The following is a 22964-nucleotide window of genomic DNA, read 5'->3' on the forward strand; positions in this document are numbered from 1 at the left end:
TTTACGTTTTGTGTACACGTTTAAACGCACAGTCGGCTATTTAGCCCGCCAGTGTGTTGATAATATAATCTATACATCCGGGGGGTGGAGCGAACGGTATACCATATCGGCGTTATCGCGACGGCGGCGGCGGCGACCGGCGACCGGCGACTGATAACGGTTTGACGCAAGATGGTGTACGACGGCGGCGTAGTAGCGCGAATTGCGAGCGTACCTGTGGGTTTTCACGCTCCGTAAACAATCACAAATCACAATCATCGGACCGCCTCGCCGCTCAGCCCGCAGCCGAAACTCGACGGCCGATGTGCTGCCGTGCATTATTTTTATTTTCATTTCTGTTCGTTTCGTGGTAAAAACGGCGTTTCGAAAATACCAGTTCTGATAAAAGTATTACAAACGCACTACAGTGTCCGAATCCACAACCGTCGCCGTATCTATGTGACGGATTTCGCGGACAATACGCGCTCTTCGCAGCCCGGGAATGCATGGCTCACCGGATAATCATTTATTAAAATAAATAATAATAATTGCACTGTAACAACAACATACCGAGAACGTACCTATAATTATTACCGTTTAACACATCATAGGTATAATATTACACTTATATTATTATTGTTATTATTACATAATAAAAAAAATAACAATAATAATAACAATATTGTCGTTGTAATAATACACATAATTATTTTCGACGTTTGAATGCGAATATTATACTGTGGGTACCCTAGTTTTGCGTTTCACGGTTTAATGACCTTCTTGATATCGGTTTTAAATTTAATATATTATTAAATCGTGTTTTTTCATTGCACTACGACCATAGCCGCTGTTGGTTTCTTTTACTTTTTTTTTTGTTTTTCATATTCACATTTCACCGTCGTCCGTCCGGTCCATTCGTTTGTGTGTGTTTGTGCGTGTGTGTGCGTACGTTGAATTTTGAGACTAGTTTATATCGCACCGCATATTATCGTTTGAATTTATGTACATACATATATAATCTATATATGCATTATATTTTTCTTATCCGACAAAAAAAAAACGCGCGCACACACTCGCACAGTCGATTTCGATTGCTGGACGTCGATCGTTTCCCCGAACTCAGAAAAATTTTTCATTTCCTCTTGGCCGCCAGTCGATATTATTGTTAGCCGTGGTTCGTGATAAAAAATCACTCTGACTACCTTTCCTTTTGGCGTGTGCACACTCCCAACAATCAAAACGCAAAGGCGTTCAGAAATCAGCCGAAAAAAAAATAAAATCTGGTAAGCCAATTTTGCATTACAACGATTTGTTTGCTGTTGCACTTAAGGCAGGCAGTCAGGCGCTCGTTTTGATAATTGGCTGATTTTAGAAGAAAATAATTATGACTAAACTCTTTGGTGACAGTCTCTACTCATTACGTTAAGCTATACGTTGTCGCATAGTTTTTTTTTTTTTAATTTACTAAACATTCTAATTTCCAACGTTCGACTCTATGGCTGTCGTTAGTCGTCGGGTAGACATCGTAGTGTGGTAGGTCGGAGGAACCATGTGTGTTTGCTTTTGCAATGTGGTTATCCAAAGATAGTCGAACAGCCGATGCCGAGACTTGCGGGGGGATCCAGGCTTTGGATTGTTAGAGTAGTGCTTGAAAACTCACTTTGTAATAGAAATGCGTTTTATTTGTACAGATGAAATGATAAATCTTGTCAGTTACAATCTGTGCTGGTAAAAAAAAAACTTATATTGGGAAAGTGTTGTTCAACTGTTGTTCTTACTTTTTTGTTTGTATTATTGTAATTTTTTTTTTTTTTTTTTTACATATAATTTATGTTTTAAGCTTCAGAAAGTTAATAAATATTTGTACTACCCATAAATTCTATAATATTAGTAATCGTTTTTAATATTTACGTGCAGGTACTAGAGTATTTGTTTACATTTTATAAACAACAGCCAGAGGTATAAAGAACAAGAATGAAATTGACTATAAATTTTAACATTATTTTTTATAATTGATTTGATTGACCAACTGGGTAGATTAATGATGATAAAAATGACGATTTAGAAAAAAGATTTTATGCCACCAAATGCTGATTATTTTTTTAATATAATTTTTATTTGAGTTACAAATTTGAGAATGAATAGTCTAATTAGTTAACTTTGTACATGAGTGTATGTTGAATGTATGTTAATTATCATAATTCCTTATTGGTTTGTTTTTTAAATTTTTTAGGTTACAACAGTACATTTTCTAGTGTTATGGTAGATTAATAGAGTAAAACATTAGTCTCAAATAGACTGTATTAACAACATCAATGCGGCAGACTACAGAAGATACCATGAACGTTTTGGCACCACAACAATATTGTTTACGTTGGAAGTATCATCACTCAAACTTACAGGCAATGTTCTCTCAACTTTTAGAAAGAGAGAGTTATTGCGATGTCACTTTAGCATGTGAAGGAAAAACTTTGAGAGCGCACAAGGTAGCAAAGAATTGTCTTTTAACAACCTTTATATTTTAATACACTTTGTTTTTATTTACCAAGTAATTTTTTTTGTAAATTTTAAAAGTTTAATGTTATTTAATACAATTATTTGTAGGTGATGCTCTCAGCTTGTAGTACCTATTTTGACACTATATTATCGCAGCATGACGAAAACAAAGCAATAGTCATATTAAAAGATGTTAAGTTTTCTGACATTCAAGCACTTGTCAGTTTCATGTATAAAGGAGAAATAAATGTTGAAAATGTACTAAAGAAATTTCTATTTTATTGTTATCATTGGTTTATGTATTAATTATTTTATATGATTTTAGACTGAACTTTCTTCATTATTGAAAACTGCTGAAGAGCTAAAGATAAAAGGTTTAGCCGAGGTGTCATGGAGATCGGACGAAGAACAACAGAGTCACACATATACTGCTACTGCTAACGAACCTAGTATAAGTAAAAAAAGAAAACTAGAGTCTTTGCATACCACTACTAACATTAAGAAAGAATTTTCTGACAAACCAAAAGTAACTATAATTATTTATCATTTTTTTTTTTTAATACAATGTTTACAACCTAGTACTAACAATAACAATTTCAAATTTTCTCCAGGTAAATTTTGATGATATGGATACAGCAGATGCTGACGATGGGTCTGAACCCGATCAATCGATTTGGGAACCTGAGATGCAACAAGTAGTCGATTCAGAAAATGTAGGAGTTTCAAAGAAAACGGTAACAAAAGAAAACTGTGTATATTTTGTATTTTAAAAAATATGATCTTATGTTATTAATTTTTTTACTCTTATAAATTAGACACTTACGTCGAATGTTACCTCTTATACCTCGGAAGAAGATAGAGGAAACAGTACTACCACAATTAGTCAAGGGTTTAGCGAACAGCCAGCTCATGTTCCTGGTAAATTTTCTAAATGTTGTTTTTTATTCTAGTATTATGAGTTAAAATTTTACTATTATATCCATACAGATTTAAGTCAGTTTTCTGATGTGATGAAAATGAATGATTACCTGGAATCCGGTGGTCGTCGTCCACAGTTTTGGGAAGAGCCATTTACAAAACGTCTAATGGAAGCTATAAAAAATAAAGAACTCGAAATGAAAGTAGCAGCAGAGTTAATGGGAGTTTCCTACGGCACTCTTTACGGTCGATACCGGGACGCATATGGTTGTCTAAAACATCCGTATAGGTAATGTTTAAGAGATTGTATCTATGGTTGTTCGTAGAATATTGCGCTAATATACATTGTATTTAATTGATTACAGGGTTCGAGATTTTTGGTTGGAACAAGGGCCAGCTGATGTTTTAGCTAAGTTGCAACGAAAAGAACTGACTTTGTTTCGTGCAGCTGAAATTCTCAATGTCACTGTAACTACTTTGGCAAATTATTTGTCAACAATGCGACAAGGCGACAATCCACTAACAGTAGCCAATACCACTTCGAATGCTACTGATAGGTCGACATTGAGTGTCGAGGGAATGATGTCAGAAAGTGATAGAGAACAAGACTCCGACGACGACGAAGACAATAAAGAAGAAGCCAATATTTTGATGACAAGCACCAGCAACGCTCAATCTCAACAAAACATACCAGACATCACTGTTGTACGTACTCCGAGTACTATGTCAAAAATTAACAACCTAAATGGTAACTAGCGCTATAAGTTAAACAAAATTAATTGGCTAGGCTCCCATATGACTTACACTGAACTTTAAGTATGTAATGTGACCTAAAGATGATGATAATGATGATAGCTTGCCAATTTTTAATAATATTGATGTTTATTCTTTACTTTGTTTTGTTTTGTTTATTTTTTGTTTTTAATTTAATTTAATTCTATTATTACTTTTATCGCCAAATACCTGGTGTGTTTATTTTCATAAAAGCTGGAAACCTCTCCTGTTAGAAAATATATTTTTTAAATTAACAGACAACAGATTACATTATATATACCATTGATTATATATACTGATATTATGTAGGTATAATCAATGATTATATGTTCAAATACTGTAGGTTAACAATTTTACTTCACTTTGGTGCTAAATCCATTTTACAGCAATCTTTTATTTTAAGTTTCGTTATGATATCGCAAAGTTTAGGCTAAATTCTTCTCGTTAAAAAAAACCTTTTGAAACTTATATAATATATATATATATATTTATAGATTTATTGTAATTTCTTACTTTCGCTAATGATTGTTTTACTTTTTTTATACACTTAATTTATTAAGCAACGTTATCTTTCATTTTACATCTTTGTTTTTACTCTATATGTGATATCATATTGGGCGGTAGGCCAATTTTGATTGACGCGGTAATGTAATACAAATCGAACCTCAAACTCATAATAATTTATGTGTTTGCGCGTATTGTACCTGATATCTTTCTTGGCGTTGGGTTTTAATAATAATCATAATATTAATAATAATAATAATAGTAATAATAATAATATTAATATTAATATTAATATTAATCAGACATTAAAGTAATATAGTAAACCATTTGTTTTAGCATCTATATGATATAATGTAAATTGATCAAATAGTTCTTCAGAAGTATTTATATATATGTTTATATATATAAATATAGGTAGATTATAATAGTAGATTTTTACATTTTTCACAGATTTTCCGATTGCATAATTATTATCTTTACATCCCCTTTTTGAGGAAATTGTGAATGAATATTTATATGTATGTATATATATTTTGGTGAACTATAGTCAATGTAAAAAACATATTGTACATTTGATCTTGTTTATGTGGTAAATGGAAAGCCGGTCCATATTATTATTTCTTATTCATTCACAAATTGTAATCTTTATTTCCTTTGAGTGTTCATATTTTATCATTATTGTTTTAATAATTTCCGAATTGATTTTCAAATATTTTCATTTTATACAGCACGATGACTACGTAAATAATAATGTATGCTACGGTACTATTTTTTTTTGTTAGTTTTTACTTTTGTTTGTAATGTTAAACCTTTTTATTTTCATTGAAGTAATTTTTTTAGTAAATAACTTACATTTAGATAAAATATTTAAAAAATTGGCAAAAGCTATTATTTCTTGTTGATTAATATTTTTATAATTGTGATAATATATTTTATTGGCCATTAAAAAAAAAAAATTATCCAAATTCTGGGTTGGACATTGTTATTTAATTTTTTATGTATCCAATATTATTATGGATTTAAAAATAATTTATTATTGCAATAAAATACTTATTATTTGTCACTAACAAAAAAAAATCGCAACTAATTTCTTATTTTTAGCAATTGGTAAATTATAATATGTCTAAATCTTGTATTATTGTGTATACTATAATGCGGCATTACTAATAATGCTAGTCTGTATGATTATGTTTTGGCTTATAGTTGTTTTTTTTTGTTTATTGAACATTTCCATAGTACAATAAACATAACGAAATGAACATATGTTAATTGGAAAAAAAAATACTCGGGGAATTATATGTTGTGCAATATATGAATCATAGTCCTTCAAAATAGTTAAGTCTGATAAATAACGTAGTATATATATATATGTATAATATGAAATAATAATAATTAATTATTATTATTATTGTAAAAAATAAATTATACATTTTATAGTTATGGTTTTATTATAATTATTATTACAATTTATATAAAAATAACGGTATTAATTATCGTGCATACAATTTATTATTATTATTATTATTATTATTATTAATATTATTATTTATTATTTATTATTATTATTATTATTATTATTATATATTATTATTCTTTTAATTGTATGTAATGTTATGAAAAATATCTTTATTAAAGACTTGATAAAAAAAAAACTAAAACTAAAAAAAACCGTTATTATTTAGTTATTTTTAAATATGTATTTATTATTACTGTACTGTTCTATTTACAACATGATGTTTAAATATTATTACGATAAATTTACATAATTCACATTTAAGCATATTAAGAAAACACAGTTACTTTAAATAATAATCCGTTAATATCAGCTAACGCACTTGTGCTCAATTAAAACTAATTCTCAACCCTTTTTGTAACAGAAGTAATAAGCATAGACATTTTTTTTTGTTTCACGTGTTCCTAGAGTATATTAACTATTTTTTTTTTAATTATTATGAATTGAGTTTGTTCAATTAAATATACATTTTTTTTATGTATTTTTTTTTTTTTATTATTTCTACTATTTTTGTTGTTATTATTTTTTTTTTTTTATTAAGCTTTGTAGGTAAAAGCTTTTCTATAATATTAATGGATAAAACAATTATTCAGCTGTATTATTATAAACCCATTGTTTAGATCATTGAGAACTCAATGTTTGTATATATGCATAAAATTAATATTTTTGGTAATTGTTAATATTGCTACAAGGCGTGAGAGTTAACATAATTTTATCAATATTTGAATGCTATTTGTATGTTAATTGTTATTCTTAATTCATCACAGTAGATTATGATAAGATCATTTTAAGTTAGTTTATTATCTAAGTAATCTTAGATGAAATAGCTGAAATAATTTTTTTTCTTAAACTTTGTTAGTAGTTAGTGTTCAGGCTTAAAAATTTATGGGGTTTTTTTTTGGTATCTGGGTTTTTTTCATTTTCTTTACTTGTTGATATTATTTTTAGTTGGGCGATAACGCTAGGAACTATTTGGGATTGATAAAAGAAAAGTTTAGCTAAACATAAAAATGAAATTATATATTGTGTACTTTATGATAAATATCTAAAAAATTAGACCGTTAATACTCTGATATTATAATGCCATAAAATTGAGTTGATTAATACTTATTTTGAATTAGTAATGTTTTTGAGTTTTTTTAATATTAACCTCGCAGCGTACAACATAACCCTTTTATTTGCTATTTAGAGGCAAAAAAAAAATCAAAGTATAAAAGTATGTTTTTTTAAACTCGATCTCTAGTATATTTTATTGAAATAAATATGCTTTTCAAATGATGACTTAGTACATGCTAGATATTTTGTATTGATATTATTTTATCAATGACGTGTAAAACAACTGGGAAATTAGGGGTTTGGAATGGGAATGGAACTAGTTATTTTATTTGTAGGCTTTAAGAAAAAAAAACAGTTATTTATTTACTGAAATTAAACACGAAAAGTAGGTGTAGTTGCTCTAAGAATAAATGGATACGATACGTTTATTAGTATCTATTTTTTATTATAGGAGAAGAGAAAAATAACGACTTGATCATGGCCAAAACGGTTTAGACTCAACTTTAAGGGTTGGTTTTAGATCCAATTGACTGGTTAGCTTGTATGGCAAACATATAATTACCTAGATCTTGTAGATTTGTTCGGTGGGTTTAAATCCAATTTTTTGGCTAGTTAAGTTTATTTGGGCAATTTCTGGGATTCCCATACTCGGCGCACATTAAGTATTTCTATATATTCAATCACCTACCTCTTTCAATGCATTTCAATTTTTTATTTCTCCCTTATACTACATTTACGCATATATGCACTAACATAAACGTGTAATGCACTATTTAATTGCATACACAATTATAGACTTATTAGAGATAGCTAAAAGATCGATTTTTTTTTTAAATTATTATTTATTAGATTTGACTCGATAAATAGTATATATATACCTATAAATATATTATTGTCGTCACTTACTACAACGACAACGTTGGTCTTATTTTTAAATAATTATTATTATACATTCATTATATCTTGTTATATTGCATATAATAATATATACAACTAAACCCCGATATGTATTTCCAAATTATAATGTATATTTTTGTCTGATCTTATATGTAAGATTTCATTTGTATTATACATGTTGAATGGTAATTTATTGATAGTATGTTATTCTGTGTTAACAGTGCTTGAATTGAAATAATTTAGTAGAACAAAATTAATTATTCAAAATTTACTTTTCAGACCCAATGTAGTTGACAGATTTCGCCTACCCCCCCCCCCCTTCCATCACCCTTTACACGTCCCCTCATTTCTTCATTTACTCAATGTTTGTCAATATCTTTTTAATAAGTTTGTAATTTGTCCAACCAGATCGCTTAACATGTTCACAACTTGAATCGCAATAGCAGCAAGTTCGATAATATGAACCCATTCCCTATTGTTTTTTACTTATAGTCGCTCAAAAATCATAACAAAACCGATTTACCCAATTGCCAATGACTAGATAAAACTAATGTGCTTAACATCACATGTTACAGCAAAATATTATAACACTTAATTATCAACAAATAACATTTTTAATAACTTGTACACAGCTGTTATAGTTTAAAATATATTTTTGATTTGTAATATTATCTCATGCTTATTTTGAAATTCCTACAACGTTGACTGTTGATTCGATTTCGTCCTTTTCTGCCCCTATCCCCCCTCAATTCGAGCACTGAGTGTTAATGTGTGAATTTGGTGCAAGGCAAAACAATTATTGTGATTTTTAATGTGTAAAATATTAAAAAAAAAAAAAAAAAAATATTGTGTATTTTCAAATAAGTACGATAACTAATTTTACTTATTGAGTACTGAGTAGCTGATAAATTACGTTATATATTACAAAGTATATTTGGTGTAATAGCCGCTATTGGGAGGGTGTACGAATTTTACATATAATTTCTCTGTGCGCTCAGTACTACCCCTGGCATTTAGGCAACTCGTACGACATATTATTGTATTAATAACGGTGACCAAATACCATTGATTATAAATACATTAGATAGATAGACCATTGACCGATTTTTTGGCCGCGGCCTGCAAGTAAAATCAATGCAAATTGACAGTTTTTTCAACTATGGTGGGGAGCGCTGACTATGGACGCGCATGCGCAGTACAACCGTCCCGGACGTATTGCGCACGCGCGTCGACAGTCAGCGCCCCCTACGTCATCCGCCTACAGCTAAAAACACTAAATTATAGCAGCCCAAAAACCCACCAATGGTCTATCTGCCCATTATGTTTATAATTAATGCCAATACTTTGGTGTGAATAATCATTGTATATTAATTGTGTACCGTTTTATTTTAATTGTGGAATGCCGTACGGCCACACATATTATTATTATAATTAAATTATATTACTGTTTATCAATGTCTTAACTATTAATCATTTTGTTTAGTGTATTAATGAATAAAAGAAAAACCGAACGTAATAATATAGCATTCTTTTTTTTTAAGTTTGTGAATATCCTACTATTTTTTTTTTAGTAGTTATACAACAATATGACACGAGATAAAGTGACAATTTTTAATAGAAAATAAATGTTGTTTTTCAAAAAAAAAAAAAAAAAACGTCACTGGAAGCTACAGTAGTCTAATAACAAAATACTTAAGAATCCTTATTAGTTATTAATGTACAGTTTACTAATGATACACGTTGTAGTCGAACACCTTAATTAATGAAAACGCTTCTTTTGATTTCATATTTTTAAGTTGCGACCAAGAAAAAAAAAATATATAATAAATAAATAATAATAAAGTAAGAACAGATGTAAAAAAAAATACAACACCTTGTGTTCCGCATTGAAGCTAAAAATTAAAAAAAATGTACATAAAAATAAAGTCTAAAACGTGAATAAATTTTAATAATAATTTTATTTTCAATTTGATCATTTTTCAAAATAGTTTTATTTTTTATAGTATAAATTTGAGAATCTTCCTTGAATGCGTAGTGCTAAATAATCCGTATGGAATATTGTTTCCCTAAAGTTGAGAAACTTGAGCATTTTTTTAAAACTTGTATAGATCATTTTCTAATAAGAAAATAAAAAATCAGAGTTACAAGTTGCTAATATAAAAAATAAAGTAATATTTTTATTAACACGGTCTAAACACATAAACCAATTTAAGTAATGTGACAAAATAATTTTTAATTTAGATAGATACAAACTTACATATTGAATCATATTTATCTCATTCTTAAAACCTACTTATAAGTAATCTAACCTAGATAATTTTGAAAAAAAAGATAAAACAAGTTTAAATTAAGTAATTGACTAAACCCTTTTTTGGTTTTTTGGAGGAAATTAAGTACCCCCAAGCATTTGCCAAGTAGGTAATTTTTGCTCTTTATCAGAAACTAATTAAAAAAAAACGTAATTAATTTATTGTTATTTATTTACGACCTTAAAACTTAAAGTTTAATGTTTCTACTTTCCGGCATATACAGACATAGAGTAAAGGGCGGTGTCCAATCACATAGCTGTTGTGTGATACGCCAGATGTTTTGAGTTAAATTGGTAAGTATATTAGGTATTCTAGCTGCAACGATATATCTATACTATATAATAAGTAGTCAAACCTTATAATATTATAAATTAATATACTACTTATTATTATAATCAAATAATGACTTAAGACGCGTATATTTAAACAGCTTGGTTGAATCTATAGCGTTTATCGTTAAGAAGGTAGTTAAATAAATACACATTCACTTAAACGATTTTTTCGGGCTGCAGTTAGTAAACCAATGTGTTTCAAATCGAAACAGTTTTCTTTAATATGATTTAGTTGAGTAATTTTTGTATCTGGCCCTCAAACTAGCACTAACTCTAAAATTTTAAAGGGCTGGAAGAGCGTGTAGGCCCACTATATTAGATATTTCCTAAAAAGCAAGCGCGCCTATACTCCACCAGCCCGAAAAAATTGAAATGAGAAAATTATAATTAGCAAAATAAAACTCAAGCCTCAAGGTCTAAGTTTTGTACTGTTGTTGTAATATATTATTATACTAAATTTTGCGAAATTTTCTAGTAGGAATTTGGAATAATGTTTTCAATTCAGATAATGTACAACCTAATCAAGTAGAGGTATACTAGGTACTCTTGTGGATCATAAATAGGTATATTTAAATTCTAATTATCTAGGTGTAAAACAGCGTACGCATGTCAGTTGATAGAATAATTGGTTTTTTAATAACAGCTTTTACCATTTTAATAAATATTAAAGTACTTTACGTTGAAAAAAAAAATTATTTTAAAGGTATTTTTTATCTAATATTTTACTTAAAAATATAATATATTTTGTTAAATTAATAAACAAACATGCTATTGAACAACCAAAATTGTTTAAAGGCCAATAAATTAATTTTGTAATTATCGTTGATAATCGTTTTGGTATTTTTTGTGCTTCACAAACCCCATAGCCGTGATATTATTTTTAAAGCATCACAGTGAACATAACAATAACTTGTTACAGTTTTCTTATGTATTGTAACTTTGTTTGTAGACTGGTTTTAATACATATAAGGTAAATGGGCAGGGGATGATTTTGTGTGGATTAGCACCTTTTAATTGAAAGTTTAGAAAGTGAAATCGTTGGTTTTTTTGTTAAAAAATCGATGCGTTTAGGCGGTTTTGTTGCGGCCATTTTTACTGTGTTAGAGGTCAAACGTGTATAAGTGTGTGCGTTTGCGCCGTTTGCGGGTTGTAACACGATTATATTATGGCTTCCCAATACGCAGTACAACAGCAACGACACATGATCACATAATATTGTGTAAATGGAGAATAGTTAGAAGTGACAAGCTTAAGGCGTTGTCGTCGGATTAGAATCATTACAATTAAAATCTTGTACAATATTACAAATTGCACAAGGGGTATTTGTCACCAATAAGATTTCTCTGTTCGGCCGTCCATCTTGGCAACGCGACCCGTCGAAATACAATAAAAAAACGTTGTTGTGTCCATACATTATACTTGGAGAGCTTTTGCGGAAAGCTCTCCAAGTATCGGGGGTACAGCGATCATATTATTTGTGTCGTTTTGGACTTTGGGACGCCAAAGTGCGGTTTCGAAATACCATTACAACGAGTATTGGGCAAGAGGCAACACGTTTTTTTTAGGCGTTTGTCGAGTGGCTTTGTGTTTTTTTCCCGTAAAAAATCATTATATAATATTATATAATACGCGTAATACATAACCTAGAAGTTTGTACGCATTGGCTGATACAGTTCACGATGCTATCACGTGACGTTGGATAAAATAAAAAGGAGGATATAGAAAATACTATGATGTGTGGGCTGAGTTGGCAGCTACGTGTGTCGACGTGGCCGATGAAACACCCCACCAGTTAATCAAATTTTGTTTACCAATATCCGGGAATTTTAGTAGAAAAAGCTAAGGTACCCTCGTCGAAACTCCGGTTTGTTGTCAGGTTCAGGAGGAGGTGCCAAACGGTTTACTGATAGTGGAGAACTACCACAAAAAAAAGAAAACATTGTTGATATTAATCTGACGCCATGTCAACGGTTACCCCCTCGACCGAGTAGAGATAGTTTAAATTTCTGTTGTCACTGCTGTGACAAAAAGTTCCCGCCTCGAATTTTTCTTCATCGAGTTTTCGTGGTCGCCTAACAATGGAAAAAAACATCCATAGCCAAAACAAATGGATAACCGTTTTTATTTTTCCAGCCTAAGCCCGCGGTGGCCATTTCTCGGGTCTCCCGTCTCGGTCTGTGCTAAAAATGTCGCCATTGCTGAAAGACAATTGCGATATGTATTGAAGAAATCTATGTGTAACGCGTCTATGTAAGCCGTTTGCTTGCTGACCGGCTCCGTATTATGGTGTTCTTGTATTTCAATATCGCTGTGACAATGGCGTCGTCGGGCACATCCGAAGCCGTACAAATGCCGGGTAGAAATTCGGATCAAACGATCGGAAACGAAACAAATAATAAAATACCGAAAATCGAAATCAACCGTCGTCGAACCTAGGCCGTGTAAAAAAACGTAGGGATGAAGTCGAGACCGACGTTGTTTGACCGTGTCTCTTGCCAGTTTCCGAGAAAGGCGTTTCACCGATTTCCAAACTAGGTGCATTGTTTACAACTTGAATATTGTCGTGAAATGACACCGTCGTCGTTGTTATATTTAGTCAACCGTCGTATTTCGATCGCAAACCAACACACGAAAATCGAAAAGCCTCGAGTGATTTTTAGGCCAGTCCAGCAGCAGCAATGTCGCCCTGTGGAAATGCAACATCACCACCGAGTTAGTGTTAGTTTTGTTATGTGTGTCAATAAAGTATAGACACTTGGTTTGTGCTTTGAGCATAAGTAAATAATATGATTGTAGTTGCAATGAATTACACTGTGTACCTGTTTTGAAGTTTGGTGTCTGGTAGCTATAACATGTAATATTTCTCATCACACATCAAGTCTTCAATGTTTCTATGATAATATAGTGTGCATGACACTTTATATGCTCAAAAATGTAACTTTTTTGGAGTTGTGTATGCCAGTGATTAGACATGACACATTTTTTTGTGTTTTTCTAGTGCATAACTACATTGTACATGTTTCATAGTGATGTATTCAATGTTTCTTTATTATATTGTGTATGACACTTCATGCACTCAAAATTGTAGTTTTTTAAAGTTGTGTATGCCAGTGATTAGGCATGTTACATTTTCAGTATTTTTCTAGTGCATAACCATAATATTGTATATGCTTCATAATTCTGTTTTCAATGTTTCTATATTATATTTTTTATGACACTTTATGTACTCAAAATTGTAGTTTTTTAAAGTTCTGTGTGCCAATGTTTAGTCATGACACATTTTTTGTGTTTTTCTAATGCATAACCATAATGTACATGTTCATAATGATGTTTCATATTTCTGTTTTCAATGTTTTTGTATTATATTGTGTATGACACTATGTATTCAAAATTGTAGTTTTTTTGAAGTTGTGTATGCCAGTGATTAGGCATGTTACATTTTCAGTATTTTTCTAGTGCATAACCAAATTGTACATGCTTCATAATGGTGTTTCATAATTCTGTTTTCAATGTTTTTGTAATATATTGTGTATGACACTATGTATTCAAAATTGTAGTTTTTTTGAAGTTGTGTATGCCAGTGATTAGGCATGTTACATTTTCAGTATTTTTCTAGTGCATAACCACATTGTACATGCTTCATAATGGTGTTTCATAATTCTGTTTTCAATGTTTTTGTAATATATTGTGTATGCCAGTGTTTAGGTATGACACATTTTTTGTGTTTTTCTAGCACAAAACCACATTGTGCATGTTTAGTTTTGCTGTTTTGAGTTTCTGCAGTGTAAATCATTGTACTTACATATGTTTTTGTCATAGTGATACCTAATATTAAGTCATGCATGGTTTCAGTATATCAATAATTTGTTTCAGATCAAAGTTAGGAGAAAAAATTTGTTGCATTCAACATCAGCAGTATAATTAAGCAAAAATGGCATTGTTTTTCAAAAACTGGATTGAAATGATTACAAGATGTGTTTTTGGGTATGTAAATAGTTTTTATGGACTGTAAAATCAAATATCAAACAGGAGCTTTTTACTTTTCAGTTGTTTGGTCAGAGTAAACTAGTTGCAGTGAAAACATCTGTTATGGAAAATGAATGATATTGCTTGCAACAGGAACTCTTCTGTTATATTATGGTAAACATGTTTATATATTTTAACTCTGCTCATCTAGAAAAGTATAGTTTTAGGTAGAGAATTAAAATTTCAACAGTATTGTAATTGTCAATGGTCTTGTTAAAAGTAGTTTTATGTACATTGTGTATTCATTTTAAAAACTATCTGAACAATGCTTAACTTAAAAATCTTAAACTACTTTGGTTAACTTATGTTTTTTTTCTACATTTTAATAATATTACCTGCTATATAAAGTTCTGTAGATAAGAACTTGAGATTTATAATGAAACTGTTATATTTTACATGTTCAAAAATAATATTTAATCAAGGCATTAGCTGTAGATAAAGTTTTAAAAACATGACATAACATCTAGATTTTGTATAAACATTTTAATTCAAAATTAACACATTTTGGTTCAATCAATAATTAACTATCACAAAGCCATTAATGGCTAAAAGATATTTTACTTTTAACAAACCCCTAATTTCTTCAAGGAAAAAAAACATCCAACAGACTTCTTAAGTTTCTTAAAACTTATTTTACTTCATACTAACATAAATTATACAAACTTAAAAAAAAAATCACTTGAAAACTAAACAAGTAAAAAAATTAATATCATAAACAAATAAACTAAGATAAGGTAACTAATAATCATTGCTTCTACCTTCAAATACACATTAACATTCTGCTGTCTTATTTCATATTGATGTATAAAAGACCATAATAAAAGTCTGTGTAGATTTAATCTAAGTTTAAGACTAGATAGTATTTATATTTTATTTGTAAATTTTAATGGAATTTAAATATTATCTGTGTTGCATTGAAAATGGATAGTTTTTATACTATTTGTTTTTTTGTTGAAAATAATGTTTAAAATATAGCAATAAAAAAGACTATATAGGTTTTAAAATTTCAACAATTAATGCTTAACAAATTGTTAATTTTTGACATAATGGTTTTATTTCAGCTTAATAGATTTTAGTTCATGTATAATTATGTAATAAAGTTAAGTACCTTTGAAATATATAGTTATGTAATAAAAATGTTTGGAAACAATAGTCCTGTAATTCTTAGAATGCTGTTAGTTGTAAATGTGTTATTATGTATATGTTTTATGTAAATATGATAAATTAAGTACTTGGGGGGTGAGGTATGTAATTATGGTAGGTAGAATAAAATATGGTTGGATAAGATGGGTAAAATGCTAAAGTTAACATATGTGTTGTTTGACATAAAAGTGTAATTTAGAGTGAAAGAAAAAGGAGGAAGCTCAAATGAGTGAGGTGTGTGGAGTATTTTACTAAGTTAAACAGAATAAGGAATAAGTATTTAAGAGAAGTTCAGAGAAGTTTAGAGCTGTGCCAATAGCAGGAAAAAAAATGTAAGAGAATAGATTAAGATGGTTGGGCATGTTGAAAGAAGACAGGAAACTGAAGTAAAAGATATTAATGTAGAAGGATTTAGAGGTAGGTGTAACCAAAAAAAATGTTTATTGAATGTTATAAAAAAAACAGAGATGTGTGTAGTATGTATAGTGATGGTGATTTATAGATCTAGAGATTTTTGTAGTGAAAAAGAATTTTTGACTTTCCTTATTTGTACTAGATAAGCTTTATAATGCAGTATTTTTTTTTTTTAATATATATTAAGATGATACTACTCTAGCTTTTATTAAGGCACATTGTTCAGGAAATTGTTCACTAAAACTTAACATAAAGCTAAAATTGTTGTAAATTTAATGTATAATAATATATATTGAGGGGATTGCATGATGTCTGTTTTTAAGGAGTTTTGTATAGGCAATATTTAAGAAAAAAGGTCCTAATAAATTTCAACTATGTTAATTAATTTGTATTTACCTTGAGTATTATTTTAATTTATATAATTTTTTCTATGAGTGAAAGTTATTTTTGGCTTATTTAGATCAAAAAGCTAGACAAAATCTCTACTTCTATGGAGGTGTAATTTTGTCAGGCTTTTAGGTCTAAATTGGTTTCTTGTAAGAACAAAACGGCTTTTACTTGTTGAAATAAAAGGATAGGTTAAAAATTATACTCTTAAAATGTATACAAATTATTTTGAAAAAAATTGACACGTCCAAAACATTTTTAAAACCACTTTTTTCTCAAATATTGTCTAATTAAAACCCCTTAAAACCAGCTTGCTTTTAATCCTCTTAAGAGGACGTCACTCCGTGTATTTTTAAGGAGTAAAGTATAGGCAATTTTTTACAAAATTTGAATATCTCAATCTAATTGAGAGTTAGAACACTAGTGTTGAGGAGTGTAGTAATGGGGATACTTTATTGATTGCCGTTTTTTTTGTCAGACTATCACTGTCCTTTCTAAAGGATAAATTACAATTCAGGGATCTATTTTGATATTTAATTTTCTTTTCAACTTTTATAATGCATACCTACTGTACCTATATTTGTATAAAAACATATGTTTCTATTTCGAACTTGTTACTAAAAATTCTTTCATTTAAGTTTAGAAAAAACATTTAGACTTCATAACATTTACAAGATATTGATTGTGCCATAATTTTAAAATAATTTTTATTTAATTAATAATTTCTATGTGAAAAGTTGCAATTTATAAAGTTTTTTTTTATGACTTTAAAATATCAATAAAAATAAAAATGAAAAATGTACTTTGATCGATACACCAAGGAAGTATTGATAAATTTATATCTGTTTTCAAAGCTATTTGCATGAAATTGAGGTGTTTTCGACTAAAAAATTTACCTAGGTGAAGAGGCTCTTTAATCAAAAACATTTACCATTATTTAACATAATAAAAAAACTTGGCAAAATTGCATCGCATGGTCTAGGTGGGTAGGTAAAGACCATTTAAGTATTGGAAAAATAGCTTTTAGGGAAAGGCGTTACTACACTCATGTTGGTGTATTTCTATGTAAATTAGTATTTTTTGGGGTCCTTATTTTTGGTCCGATTGAACTTTTTATCGTCCGCCCTTTCAATTGGTTAAAAATAACAAAATTCTCAATTTTTTAGATTGTTTTTCTTCACCCCTTAGTCTTCCCCTTAAGTGTGTTTATTTTGTGTTATCTATAACTAAAACCAATTGGATTATAATTTTCTGAAGTTTGTGTACTTCATTTTAACCATTTTTTCGTAGGGTATAATGAGTGATTTCCCTTAACTAATTTTCTTTAACTCAATTCAAATATAATTTTAAAAAAATGTTTAATTAAAAATAGAAGCAAAATTAAAATCAGAAAAAATATCCGCCCCTCCTAGAGAAACGGTTTAAGGTTGAAATATCCGCAAAAATTATGGAACATAATATTTTTTTGTTCTTTTGAACCATTTGTATAGGCAGTGGCTTAAAAATTCGACCAGACACAAAATAAGGACCTCCCCAATTTATTTAATTGTTTTCCCTCCCGAGTTTTATTTCATTAATTTACCCTTAGGATAATGAGTGGCCAAACAAATTCTACTATACTTTGTTCCACTAGGGACCATACTTGAGCAGAAACCATAACACGTTACTTTTGTGTAAACTGGTCTTAGTTATTAGTATAGTTTATGTTCAGAGAATAATCTTTTTGTAGATTTTGAGTGTTTTATGTTTCAAGTATTTGCATGTGTTTAATGGGAATTTTTATTTTTTTATTTTATCTATGATGTATAGTAAATTGTCATTTTTAAAAGTAAGTATTTTTAAAAAAAATGTTGATCGAATATAGTTACCACATTTAATTAAAACTATAATTGGTTGTTGCATTGCACCACAAGAATTTTTTTTCAAGTTTTCTTACTATTGTAAAGACTTGTAATATCTTAACATTTTTTTGAGTATGGAAAAACTTCATTCGACATCTGTTGACGTTAATTAGTGGATACTTGAAGTATGGAAAATCACTTGATGTAAGATCTTCTGGTGAATTATTTCTCAAATAATTTGTTCATTAAAAATAGCAGAAGTATTTTTTTTACATTCCAAATCAGTTTTTTTTTTAAAAATATAACTCTGTTTTTAGGGTACAACCAGATCACTTTTGCCTGATATTTAATTTATTTTCGTTTCTGCATTTTGTACAACATGTATAGCTTTGCATACAGTTGTACCTTGTGTTTCTAAATTGGTTTTAATGTCTGGCAAAACCCTATAATTTGTGTATGAGTATAAGTTAAATTGTATTCTGTTCTTTGATTTTCCACAAATTGTTGTGCTTTTTAATTGACTTTTTTAATTCAGTTGCTCTATATTGTGATTTTTGTTTCTTAAGGAAATGGAACATCAGGTGCCTCTTTTTTTAATAATTTTTTTAAACTATATGTTGTGCTGTTGTGTTGTTGATGATTGCTTTGAGTGACGATGAACTGCTCAAACAAGTTTTTCAGGTTTCAAAATTCAAATGTGGCAAATTAATTTACCTTTGTCCGCAACTTGGTTTTCTTTCGTCCATTTTACACAACATAATTTGTCCTTCTATAGAAAATATATTTTCGGCAAGTTCTTACATATTATACGAATTTGTTGCATTTTAAACACGACGTATTAACTACTAATTGTTTTTAAAAAAAGAGAAACCTACGGCGTTATAATCGATACCAAAACCGCACATGTACTGACAAAATGTCATAGTGTATTCGTCTAATCTCAACTCAAAGTATTATCGCTTCAATTATTGTCCATTCGTCATCCAGGCATTAAAATAAATACTAAATTGCCATCACCACGCTGCTGTCGATAGCAGTCGATAGCCGCTCAGCTCTATATATTATTATAATTATGCCAATACCAACTAGCTACTATAGTAAAAATAATTTTATTCATATCCTTATGAAAATTTACTCCCCTTAACTTCGTTACAATATCCAAAAAAATGCACTAATTAACTATTGTATCCTACATATAATTTTCTTGAGACGAATGTGTGTGTTCACCTCATTTGGCAATGAATTCCATGTTTTAATAAAAAATTGCTTAAGGAATAAAGTTTGAGCCCTAATTATTATTTTGTACGGCGTTCTGCTTTGGCAATCTAGCTACATTACCACAATAATGCCTACTCGACTCCCGACGATGGACAACGTTGATTTTTTAAATGCATTTTACCGTTAGACATTTCACTTATGCACCTCAACACTCAGTCTGTAACTATGAATTGCCTATGTCAGGTGCCGTCTTGCATGTAGTTTTTCACGGGACTTGTTTTTGGCTTAAATGTTGTCGTCTTTGATACGGTTTCAGGTTTTGACATTTTACTTAATTGAATTAATTTTGTTTTTATTATATATGCAATCATGTTATACCATCAGTGGATACTTTAGTGTATAAAATGAGCATACGTTGACAAAATAAATGGTGGCTTGGATGTTTTTTTTTTTTTGCAAATGAGGAAAATACTACTCGTACTTTGTCACCAATCATATAATATATCATTGTTTATACATTATATTATTATTGTCAGCGTGCCTGTGTTTTTTTTACTTAAAAATATTTGTTTCTAAGCAGTATAAAAAACGCTCGATTTAATAAGTCCATAGCATGTTAGGAGGGAGTAGCTTGATAAACATCTTGCTCCCGTTGATCAATTTATAAAATAGAAACTAATGATTTATTTTAAAAAAACGTTTAGAATTTAATCAGACTTATAAAAAATGACAAAATGAGATTAGCCTTTTTCGATTCTCTGAAGAGAGATGTGAGTATAAACCATTCTTCTACTTAAACTTATGTGTTTAAAATAGCACAGTCTGTGTACCACTTTAGGTCGCCCATGACGGTTTTTACTTTTTTCCGAAAATTTGGTATTTATGACTTATTTCTTTCTAAAATAACTTATTTAATTATTGTAATTTTAAAAAAATTTCAATTCGAACACTGATTTTACTAATAAATAATTATGATTTTTTTTATAAAACTAAATTCGTTAAATCGATCGCTAATAGAAACTACAAAAAAAAAAAAGACAATTATTATTGCTAGATAATACGTGTGTAGTGTATTTCAAATTAATCACCTGCTATGTATATTTCCTAACTTGCCTATTATGTTCTTTTAGTATTTAACCTAACGACTTCACAGTGGATTCTCGACTCTCTACACTTACATTTTTTTTTAATTGTCATCGCGTGAACTTAAAATATTGTATATTTCATTTTTTTTTTATAGTATCCTTTAGTTTTAATACTTTTCTTTGTTTGTTTTGTAGTAATAAGTGCATTGTGCAGTTACCAATATTTTGTCGCGGTTATTGTTATTTGTTGTAGGGGAATGAAATAATAAAAATGTCTACACACTGTGTATTTACATTTGTGTGTACTTTAACTTTTCTAAGCACTGTTTAATCATATTGTCTTTCACTAGTTTATTAATAGTAACCACCAACCAGTAGCTGATTATCTTTTAATTTTTGCTTTGTATCTATACAAATCTGATGAGTATTGATTTTGTAAGAGGCGACAATGCATGTCGTATTATCACAATTTTCAGGTCATAAAATATTTTATTATTTATCTAAAGATTTTAGCTTAGATACGCGGAGCTGTGAATGTATTGTTTTTACAATGATGTGTTTTTGTTTTTGTTTCTGGAACCACGATATCTTTTAAACCGCTGAACAGATTTCTTTGTGTAGCAAGTCTATAAAAATCGTACAAAAAGTTATTTTATGGGGCCGAAATGTAAAAAGTTCACCCCTTTAAAATTGTGAAAAACTCCCAAAAAATGTACATATTTTTCAACTAAAAATTACGGTGCCCTATAATTTTTTTAAAAATAGTTCAATTAGTTTCGAATAAATATGCCATATTTTTTTAGAAATAATACCTACTACCGTTAAACGTTAAGGAGAACGCACGCGGTCTGTTTTTAGGAGTTTTGTAAAGGCAATATTTAAGAAAAAAAGAGGTTTCAATCAATTCCGACCATGACAGTTAATTTAGCGGTTAATTTGTATAAATTTCATGGTGTTATTTTTAATTTAAATAATTGTTTTTGCGAGTAAAGGCCATTTTGGTTTGTTTTTTAACAAAAAGCCAGACAAAATTTCGACAACATAGGATGGTTCAATTTCAATTCTGTAAAGAGATTCTACTTTTTTCAAATAAAAACCCATTTTTTTTTCATAAAAAAAGCAAAAATTCAAAATTATATTTCCTACCAAAGAACTCGTGTCTTTACTGAATTGAAATTGGACCATCCTAAGTAGTCGAAATTCGGATTTAGTAATGCCTATTCCCCTGTAGTCTTTTGTGTCCATTGGATCTCCTTTCTTATAGATTGGCCAAATTATTGCCGATTTCCAATCCTGAGGTATTTGTCCATTTTTCCAAATTTCCTTTATTAATATGCATATTATTTTGTAAATAATTTCCTGAGTAGATATTTTAATTAGAAACTAGTGCCAAAAATGATAGAATTACGTGGCAAACAATAATATCGCGTTATAACAATAGCAAAAATTAATTCTAAATAAGTTCACATAACACGAATTAATTAGTATATAATAATATTCTTGCTTGCATTTCAGACTCGAAACAAATCTGTAACCTAAATTCGAACGTTTCTGCTGATATTGACAATATAAAATACATTTTAGAGGTGAGTATAAGAGTCTAGCAAGTAGCTGGTAGAGATATATTTTCTGCTCCATACTACAGTCTTAACAGTACACCACCACAAGGTGAACTTAAAATTTTTGAAAAATTGTACTGTCAAAACAGAGCAAGCAACGTATGACCAAATCGTAATGCATGTTATAATTTCAATTTTTTTTCTTAAAAAATAATTTATTAGTTTATTATAATATTCTTGCTTGCATTTCAGACTCAAAACAAATCTGTAACCAAATTTGAAAATTCGAACGTTCCTGCTGATATTGACAATATTAAATTAATTTTAGAGGCGAGTCAAGAGTACAAGAGGACAGCAAGTAGCTGATATATTTATATTTTCCTACTCCATACTACAGTCTTAACATTACCTCGCCACAAGGTGAACTTAAAACTTTCGAAAAATTGGACCTGCAAAACGGAGCAAGAAACGTATGTCCAAAACGTAATGCATGTTATAATTTCAATTTTTTTC

The 22964-nt window shown here is 29.4% G+C and overlaps 1 protein-coding gene and 1 long non-coding RNA gene across 3 annotated transcripts; both read left to right on the forward strand.

Annotated features, from left to right (window-relative positions):
• The first annotated feature begins 266 nt into the window (after positions 1–266).
• On the forward strand, positions 267–4387 carry LOC126844241 (zinc finger and BTB domain-containing protein 14-like). 2 transcript variants are annotated; one of them, XM_050582268.1, is made up of 8 exons: positions 267–590; positions 2213–2465; positions 2584–2733; positions 2801–3001; positions 3087–3209; positions 3291–3393; positions 3463–3682; positions 3759–4387. In XM_050582268.1, the coding sequence occupies exons 2-8, from the start codon at positions 2295–2297 to the stop codon at positions 4147–4149; spliced, it is 1359 nt and encodes a 452-aa protein (XP_050438225.1). In that variant the 5' UTR covers positions 267–590; positions 2213–2294; the 3' UTR covers positions 4150–4387. The 2 variants fall into 2 exon arrangements, with proteins under 2 accessions (XP_050438225.1, XP_050438226.1); XM_050582269.1 differs by lacking the exon at positions 267–590 and adding an exon at positions 685–1262.
• An 8281-nt stretch (positions 4388–12668) lies between these two features.
• Positions 12669–22938, forward strand: LOC126844157 (uncharacterized). Its single transcript, XR_007686546.1, has 5 exons — positions 12669–13490; positions 14652–14762; positions 14826–14918; positions 22408–22478; positions 22704–22938. It is a non-coding gene; the product is annotated as an uncharacterized LOC126844157 (long non-coding RNA).
• Positions 22939–22964: the final 26 nt, after the last annotated feature.

This window comes from Adelges cooleyi, unplaced genomic scaffold (assembly GCF_023614345.1).
Source record: "Adelges cooleyi isolate 19-005CV unplaced genomic scaffold, UGA_ACOO_1.1 ACOO_flye_CR_arks_rails_tigmint_CR_PRNA_651, whole genome shotgun sequence".
Taxonomy (NCBI): domain Eukaryota; kingdom Metazoa; phylum Arthropoda; class Insecta; order Hemiptera; family Adelgidae; genus Adelges; species Adelges cooleyi.